We start from the raw sequence: 9796 nt of genomic DNA on the forward strand, positions 1-9796 counted from the left end.
CAGGTATAGGTTCTCTCTTCTACCACGCACATCCAGGGATCAAACTCAGACCAGCAGACTTGGTGGCAAGTGTCTTTACCTATTGCACCATCTCACTGCTCCCAAACTTTTCAAGGAAAAAAAAAAGAATAAGTTTAAAGGAAGCTGTCTTGTTATAGAACAAACATAAAGTAAATTTGGCTCTAGGTCCTTTTTAGATTTTAGCTTCCACATTAAGCGCCTTGCAGCTAGTTCCATCTTCTCATCAATAGACTATTGGGTGGCTAGATGGTTAGTCACCCTCAGAGTGGCAGATGGAAATGGGTTAACATGAGCTCTTTCTGTCTTCTACAAGACTTAATACACCAACTACACAGGAGTGCAGAGAAGTGGTGAAAATTGGTTAAGACTAATTCTTGACCAGGTTAGGTGTGCCATGCCTTGAATCCCAGCACTCAAGAGGCAGAAGTAGGCAGTGCCTGCTCTATAAGCAAGTTCCAAGACAACCAGAGCTATAGAGAGACTCTGTATGTATGTATATGAGGCCCTGAATGTATATAGTTGTGTGAATGTATATATGTGTATATATATGAGTGTTATATGCGTATATGCATACACACATATGTGTGTGTATATATATATATATGTATGTATGTATATATATGCATGTATTTTTTCAGCCCCTTTGCAGCTGGTTTCCAGGTCTAGCTCGATTTTCTTAGGGCTCCCATCAGAACTTTCCTAGTGTACCTGAAGGGCCTCTCCCTCTGTACCCCAGCTTCTTTTTCACTCTCCCTGGGTTCCCAGTCTGGGTCCAGCTGACCTCCCTCCTTAGGCCTCAACCCTCTGACTCTCTCTTGCTCCTTTTCTCTGTGATACGGAACCCTAAGCCATAGGGCAGTAAACAAAGGGGCCCCACAATCCAGGCTATGACGCAGACATTTCTCAGCCCTTAGAGCAGTGTAGGAGTATCACTGGGAGATAACTCCAGTCTGTGCAACACAGTGATCCCTTTTCAAAATTACTACCAAAACTAAAGAAAATCTCTATTTGATCATTTCCAAAATGTCTTTGAACACAAACATATTCAGATTCTGTAATCCTAGGTTAGGGCAGGAATGTCACTCTCTCCCTTTCAGTCCTGCTCTTTACTTATAACCCCTCCCCTTTCTCCCCTTCAGCCCCTCCCTTACCCATAACCCCTCCACGTTCTCCACTTTAACCCCTTCCTTTACCTATATAACCCCTCCACTTTCTCCACTTCAGCCCCCCCTTGACCCAAACCCCCACCCCACTGATTCCCTCTTGGAGCAGAGCACAGCTTTGCCATCTTCTAGCCTTACCCTCTAACTCCCCCAGCAGAAGACCCCGACCCAGGTGACTTTTACTCTCTGCTTCTCGGTACAGGGTGGAGAACATGTCCATGAGGTTGGAGGAAGTTAACGAGCGAGAACACTCCATGAAGGCGTCGCTCCAGACTGTGGACATCCGACTGGCTCAGCTGGAGGACCTCATCGGACGCATGGCCACAGCCCTGGAGCGCCTGACGGGTCTGGAGAGGGCGGAATCCAACAAGATCCGCTCAAGGACCTCCTCAGACTGCACAGATGCAGCCTACATCGTCCGCCAGAGCAGCTTCAATAGCCAGGAGGGGAACACCTTCAAACTTCAAGAGAGTATAGACCCTGCAGGTGAGGAGACCATATCCCCAACTTCTCCAACCTTAATGCCCCGTATGCGAAGCCATTCTTTCTATTCGGTCAATGTGAAAGAGAAAGGTGGGCTAGAAAAGCTGGAAAGCATTTTCAAAGAAAGGTCCCTGAGCTTACACCGAGCTACTAGCTCCCACTCAGTAGCAAAAGAACCCAAAGCTCCTGCAGCCCCTGCAAACACCTTGGCCATTGTTCCGGACTCCAGAAGACCCTCTTCATGCATAGACATCTATGTCTCTGCCATGGATGAGCTCCACTGTGATATAGACCCTCTGGATAGTTCCATGAACATCCTGGGGCTGGGCGAGCCAAGCTTTTCAACTCTAGCGCCTTCCACAGCCCCTTCAAGTAGTGCCTATGCAACCCTCGCACCGACAGACCGACCTCCAAGCAGGAGCATTGATTTTGAAGACATCACCTCCATGGACACTCGATCTTTTTCTTCAGACTATACCCACCTCCCAGAATGCCAAAACCCCTGGGACACAGACCCTCCAATGTACCACACCATCGAGCGTTCCAAGAGTAGCCGCTACCTAGCAGCCGCACCCTTTCTCCTAGAAGAGGCCCCCATTGTAAAATCCCATAGCTTTATGTTTTCTCCTTCAAGGAGTTACTATGCTAACTTTGGGGTGCCCGTGAAAACAGCAGAATACACAAGTATTACCGACTGTATCGACACGAGATGTGTCAATGCCCCTCAAGCGATTGCTGACAGAGCCACCTTCCCTGGTGGTCTCGGAGACAAAGCAGAGGACTTATCTTGTTGCCACCCTGAGCGAGAGGCAGAGCTCAGCCATCCTAGCTCTGACAGTGAGGAAAATGAGGCCAGAGGCCGGAGAGCTGCCAATCCGATCTCCTCTCAGGAGGCTGAAAATGCAGACAGAACCCTATCCAACAACATCACAGTTCCCAAGATAGAGCGCGCTAACAGCTACTCAGCAGAGGAGCCAAGTGCGCCATATGCACATACCAGGAAGAGTTTCTCCATCAGTGACAAGCTTGATAGACAGAGGAACACCTCAAGCCTAAGAAATCCCTTCCAGAGAAGTAAGTCCTCCAAGCCGGAGGGCCGAGGGGACAGCCTATCCATGAGGAGATTGTCTAGAACATCAGCTTTTCGTAGCTTTGAGAGCAAGCACAACTAAACCTTCTTAACGTGTGTTGCAGGAGGCTCGAGAATCCAGCACTAAAACTCTCCCCATGTCCACCTTGTCCCCCCACTTCCTTGAGTTATATCCGCTTTACTCTTAGCTGAGCAAAACATTGCCTTGGGAGATGTTAACTCAAAGGTAACCTCTGGGCCACAGGTCAAGCAAGCATTCCGTCTGGCCCAGTGCCAAACACAGGGTTTTCTGGCATGTTCACACTTGTGGGGAAGGGAGGGGAAAAGAGGACGGAAAGGGTTTAGAGATGAATGCGTGTCACCAGGCACCACAGAAAGCCACGAGCTCTGGGGAACGAGCTCAAGCATTCTCCATACCAGCAGGCATCTTTGGGACTTCTGCCCTGTTACCAAGAGTTGAGGAGACAGGGCTAAAATTACAAAATAAGATAAAATAGCCAGCATGCAAGATGAGATATTCTAAACTTCCATTCTGTTTTCTTTTCACATTGGTTCCATCACTGGTGACTGATGAAGAACATCCCTTTTATTCAGTATAAGCCGGCAGCAAGCAGTTCTACCTAACGTCCCACATCCTTCTCATGCCAACACTTCTGTAATTGGTCATTATAAAGAAAAACAAGGTAACAGTCATATATACAGTTCGCCTGTCTCTTATATATTCACTTCTGGTGCCACAACTGTTTATCTCTTTAGAAGAAATAAGGGAACAGAATTGCCTTTTTTTTTTTTTGGTCCTTTTTGTCTTGCAATCGAAATGAAAGAAGAGTTGATGTTGAAAAGCTAGAGTGATATGATTTATAATATACCATGGGCAACCAAGTGTATAGTCAAGCAAGCTCAGGACGAATGTAACTAGATAATTTTATATTTTTAAGTTATTTTGTACCTCACCTGTCATCAGTGAATTCACTCATCCAATATGTAATATTGAACTTTAAGAAAAACAGCAATGGGAAGAACTAACATGACGTTGCCACGTGGGATGTTGTTCCAGTCTCATCCATAGTGTGTCATGCTGCTGTGTGGCCTTCTTCCTTTGCATGTCTCCACTATGTCCTCCGAGCACCTTCACGATGTAACTGCCAAATTCCCACACCACTCATCACATGACCATTTTGTATTTGAACACATGGTTATATGTGGATATTTTCATACCTAGAATTTAGCCATCGAATCTGGGCTCAGCATAAACTTAATCGGGGTTTCTCAAGGGCTGGTATCATTTTTATGGAAATGTTCCAAAGTGCTTTTGTTTTGTTTTGATTTTTTCCAAGACAGGGTTTCTTGTTTGTAACAGCTCTGACTGTCCTGAAACTCACTTTGTAGACCAGGCTGGTCTCGAACTCACAGAGATCTGCCTGCTCTGCCTCCCTAGTGCTGGGATTAAAGGTTTGTGCCACCGCCACCTGGCCCCAAAGTGTTTTTTAAGGAAGTTTAAAAACCATAAATACTCTTAGACTTGACTCGGGGCTTGACATCTACCCAAAGCCATCAGTTGCAGGCAGACCATGAATATGTTTATTTACAAAGTTATAAAAAAGGTATAGTAGGCCAAAAGAGAAAGCAAATATAGCTTATGCAGAATTCTATAGTTTATGCTGTTTATGTATACACACACATGCACAGATACATGTTTATATACAGTAATAAAGCAGACAGAGAAATTTCTTAACAGGCTTGACTTCCTGTCATCTGAAGGTATAGCCAAGATTATTTTTTAATATTGAAGAAGCTTCACTGGAAAAAGTTTCACTGTGCTATTGGACCCACTGCTGAAATTACAATTTTTAAAAAGTCTCTGCCTTTTTAATCTTTTCTTACACTGAACAAGAACTGTCAAAGTGTCTCACCCTTGCCCTCTGCCTCCTCCTGTTTGGAAGCACGCACTATCGTGACATCTCTTTCACTCTGGTTTCTCTGGCAGGAAGCTATTACCACCAAATACAATCGGAATAGACATGTGATTCCAAGCTAGTTTGTATTACACAGCCTAGAACGGAGGCATATGTTTCTAAACTAGAAGCTAGATTTGAAGCAGAATAAGAAAATCTCGACCACAAAACTTTGGATTCCTATTTGGATCACTGAATATTTTAAAATAATAAAGTCTTTAAGAAAACTAATTTGGAGCCAGGAGTAGTGGTGATACAACACACACCTGTGATCCCGGTACTTGGAGAGATGAGGCAGGAGGATGAGGAATTCAAAGTCAAACTCTGCTACACATCAAGGTCAAGGCCAATCTGGACTACATGAGACCCTGTCACAAAAAAGGAAAAAAAGAAAAGAAAACATAAAAAGAAAAATATTCTGAGGCTAGGGCTGGGGCTCACTTCCTTAGCATACTCAAGGCCCTGTGTTCCATACCCAGTGGGGTGGGGGGAGAAGGAGGAGGAAGGGAGAGAGGAAAAACAGAAACATGATTCATGTCCCTGGCCCCAGATGCTCTCTGGTTCTTTTAACCATTTATCTCATTTGGTGACATCAAGTCAATCCCTCACAAAACCTCTAGCCTTTAGCTATATATATATTTTTTTTAAGGAACCAAGCTTTTCATCCTAAAACAAGTGGCAAGCTCACATACATGTAGAATCAGTTTTCATCCTTGGTATTTCGATAACACCCAACCTCTTCGTTGAAAACTATGCTGGAAACACATCCTTATTGATCTCTCTCCCAACAGACATGCATTGAATCCGAGAGTAAATCATTTGACTCTAAGCTTCCTTGAGCCATGAGTCCCTGTGAGCACCTCATGTCACCCCCACAAATTCACATCCATCTGAAGCTGCAATGTAACTTTCAGGGGTTCATGACTCCCCTGTTTCCACGGTGGCTGATGGACCAAGCTGAAACAGGCACTATACACTTTTAGACCATTTCCCTGTGACTCTTTGGAAGGCCATGTCCCTGCGCTTCTGTCCCTTAGAGTAGATACGGTTAGCTGGATGTGGTTGGGCCACTTCCATGACTTTGATTAGCAAGGATTCTCAAAGGCAGAGACTGAGGGAATCCATGGAGAAGTCCAAGAAAATGAGTTTGTCATCTGTGACCACAGGGCAGGTGCCAAGCACTGTGGGGCCTGGCTTGGGACCTCACTGGAAGCAAGGGAGAGAAAGGACAAGCCTGAGTGTCTCTGTTGGTTGTGACCACCTGAGGGAAAGAACGTGACCTGGGAAAGGAAACACTTAACAGTCCTGAGCTTTTGTTCTGCATGAAAATTAAGTGCTAGCCTCCTTGGTGAAGTGTGTAGAATCTCTAAGCCAAATGTCAACAACTTCAGACACAAACTGTGTAGGCCTCATAAGCCATCTCTTTCCTGTACGTGTGTGTGTGTGTGTGTGTGTGTGTGTGTGTGTGTGTGTGTGTGTGTGTGTGTTCTTTTCAGTCCCATCTCCTTCCATGTCTGGGTTCTCCACACCAGTGTGGCATCGATTCTGTGGCCTTGTACAGACTGCTTGTGTTCAGCTCATCCGTCCCACCATGCCCCTGATGGAGGGGACCTTGATTACCTGCCTCGTGAATTAAGCAGCTCATGAGCAGCCGGTCATTGAAGACCATACATACATAAAGTCATAGAGGGCTCAAGAAAGAGATAGCGTATTTAATTGTCTGCTTCATAGGTGCCAATTTTTATATACTGCAATGTGTAATGATTTGTTCTAAATTGCTTGCTTGTTCCTTTTGGGGAAGAAACGATGGATGTTTTATAAAAAAAATGGCCATATTTTATATTTACAGTTAGAAACTGATAGATTTGAATGGAGTGCTAGAACGCAAGAGGATAGTTGTCGTGGCCACTTTGTGTTTCTGCAAGTCAAAGGAGGACAGTCGGAGTGCGGCACTTTAAAGACCTGGGTGTTTCTTTAATGTTGAAGCTTCCAGGGCCAGCTAATACTTAGCACTTTGAAAGTTCCCCCTTTGGAAAAAACAATATATATACATATGCCAGAATAATGAAATGGGGGGAGGGGCACTTGTGAAAACACAAAATGTGTTTCTTCTGAATGTTACAAACGTATTTTCAAATCCGGTTGCTATAGATAACATTATGGTAGATCACTGGATAGTACGTTTCTTTCCGTCTTCCTGCAGCTGTACAGTCTAATCTCCCTGGGTGTTTGGGCTGTTTGATTTCCTTAAAGATAATATTATCCAGTTATCCATCATGCTCTATCTATAGGCTCTGACATGTGACATGTTGGGCGATGCTGTATTATAAAACACATGTAAACCTATCTGTAACCTGTGTTTAACCCAGCATAGTTGTAGCATGTGGTTGTATTAATGAACGTCACAGGACCGCTTTCTACTCATTTATAAACCTGTAACATTCAATAAAGAAGCACATGTGCAAGGATTGATGACGTTCCCATTTCCATGTTATTTGGCAGCTTCTGGCAATGGGCGTTTTTGTTCCTGGTCTTCATTATGTTGCCCATACTCCCCAGACTACTGTAAAATGTTAGTGTAAGCTGATGATCCTCTACCAGGTCCCGCTAGCTGTGAGAGGCAGGGTATGATTGGGTGATGGACAAGCTGGCATGTTATGCAAAATACTATATAACCAATGAACTTAAATATTTTAAACTCCAGTTGAATCGGCTGTTTGTTTACGTCTGCTGACCCCGTGTGGAAGCCGTGTACAGTATTTGATAAATACTGTTCATTCAGTAGCGCTGTCTGTTCTAGATAAAGTGATGCTAACGTTTAGGCGGCTGTATACTTGGCCTAGATGTTGCGTTCAACCCGCTAATCCTTCCAATAGCGATGTGACTTGACTGAAGTAACCCCTCTCCAAACTAAGTCTTAATGTTGTGCCAGCACAACGCACGCTGTGCTTTATGCACCAGTCTTGACTCTGTTTAGCGTACTTAATGTTTTACTCTTGTCTGCTGCAGTGCTTAAGACAGTTAGGGGCCCAGTCAAGTTGTTGGGCTTCTTTAACTGCGGCTTCTTTCTGGTTTCTGAAATTAAACCAAGTAATCAAGGCTTCCTTTTGTTTCAAGTTTGTACAGCTCTGAACAAATAATTATAGCTAGAGTATCCCCTGCAAGTCGCAATAGCTAGGGCCCCAGAGATGGCAAAGCAGCACCACTTTGGAGTCCCAAGGTCTAGGTGCCGGGGCATCTGTGGCATGAAAGACATGCCTTGGATTCTTTAGGGCTTCCTAGGTGCAAATTGCTCAACCAGAGATGAAAGCCAAGGGTCCATGGTGGCAGGACAGGAATGCATGGACGCTATGGGTGAATGGTTCCGCGCTAGTGGACGAGGACCCCCCTTCTTGTCCTATGCCTTTCACACCCATGGGGGAGCTGGGTCCAGAGGTGGGAACGGGCAATTGCTTGATGAAGCATCAGGTGACTCCAAAGAGTTTATTCTTTAAAGAAGTCGCGGTTCCATGGTTACAAGCCATTCAACATCTGGAAAGGGATGGATCCAACTTGCACAGTCAAAATGCTCCCAAAATGAGCAGGGAAACCTTTTCTCTCCACCAGCTTTGCCCTGTGCTGTCTCTTGTGTCTACGAGTCAAGCATTCTGTCTCTCAGATTAGAGTCAATAAAAGAAGGGGTTGGCTCTGATTAAAGAAGAACAACTTTTTCTTCTCTTTTTCAAATTAATTTCAGAGAGTGTTAATGTCGCCTTTGCTCTTGTGATCTCTTTGCACTGATTACCCCTAATAAAAACCAAGATGTTCTGATTTCTGTGTGTCATCTAAGAGGGGATGGAGGTGACCAAGTCACCTGGATTAATCAAAAGAAGCGGTTTGTTTCCTAACTTTCCTGGAATAACTGGCCACCTTCTGCTGGCAGCACATGGATCCCTGCACTGGCAGTGGGTTTGGAAACTGAAACAATGGACATCTATGTAGATGCCCATAGATTGGTGGGCATCAGTGCCAGCCATGACTCCAGCCCCTGGGGGGAGGCAGATTCCTGAGGAATGTGAGGCACAGGGTGAAATCAGCCTTGGGCCTGGGGTTGCAGCCTTTTTTTTTTTTTTTGGTCCCTTTTCTTTCCTTTTCCTTAGTCTAAAGTCTAAAGCTAGCTCCTTTTTTTTTTCTATGTGTGTGAGACCAACAGACTCATCCATTACCTCATATGGACCCCCAAACAGTAACCCCATACATTGACTACATGGGAAAAGCCAGATGTTCTGAATTTGTCCCGGGTCTGGTCTCCCAGCTGACTTTACCTCCTCCCTCCACCCAAGTTCCTAACATGGCTACTGTGACATCTGTCACAGCTGAATCTGAATCGCCTGTCTGAATCCTGCAAGGCCCTCTACATCTCGATCCAGTCACCTGCCTTTCCATGAAGGGATGAAAAATTCCATCCAAGACCCAGATCTAGAACACAAAAGAATGAGCCTAGGAAAGACAATGCAAGCAAAATCTGTTGACCAGGAAAACATGTATGTCCCAACAGAAAGATTCAGATGTGGGCTTTCCAGCCCTGTGCTAGCCTCCCAGGTATCTGCTGCAGGATTCTCAATGGCCATGTCAGGGGGCCTCTGATTTGAAGCCAAGCGGGGTCTGATCTATGACTCTCACCCCAAGAGCAAACACATCAAATACACTCAAGAACTTCAAGTTGAGAGAAACAGCTCACGCTATTTGGGGTGACTCGTAGAGAACTTCCATGGATGTTGAGAGCATGTTTTACTGGATCCAAACACAGGACCAGTGTGAGGGAGACTGTGAGGAAGGATGTTGTAGCATGTGAAGACTTAACCTGCTTCCTGTCACTGGAGTATCTCACCTGAGTTTCTCTTGCTGCTACCACTGTGGAAGTCAGTCCGTGTAGTCAGTACACTACACTCATAGTCATTTCATAATATAGCACTTAGACTGTCACTTGTAAATGAGTTGATTATAGTTTACAATGGGGGGAATTATTCAGACACCATTTTTAAATGAATTCCTATAAATACAATGATTTTCAAGTTGGGTTTACTAAACATACATACATCTTT

General features: G+C 44.8%; 1 protein-coding gene across 29 annotated transcripts in view; it reads left to right on the top strand.

Moving 5' to 3' along the window:
- Positions 1–5088, top strand: part of Trpm3 (transient receptor potential cation channel subfamily M member 3) — a 787998-nt gene extending 782910 nt beyond the window's left edge. For 21 of the 29 annotated variants that reach the window (XM_075973688.1, XM_075973693.1, XM_075973689.1 and 18 more), the window contains one exon: positions 1387–2959. In XM_075973688.1, coding sequence (XP_075829803.1) covers positions 1387–2839 — 1453 coding nt within the window. In that variant the 3' untranslated portion in view covers positions 2840–2959. Of the gene's footprint in view, positions 1–1386; positions 2960–3333 lie in introns of those variants that run through there. The other 8 variants (XM_075973703.1, XM_075973704.1, XM_075973705.1 and 5 more) reach the window with 2 other exon arrangements.
- The last annotated feature ends 4708 nt before the right edge of the window (positions 5089–9796 follow it).

This window comes from Microtus pennsylvanicus, chromosome 5 (assembly GCF_037038515.1).
Source record: "Microtus pennsylvanicus isolate mMicPen1 chromosome 5, mMicPen1.hap1, whole genome shotgun sequence".
Taxonomy (NCBI): domain Eukaryota; kingdom Metazoa; phylum Chordata; class Mammalia; order Rodentia; family Cricetidae; genus Microtus; species Microtus pennsylvanicus.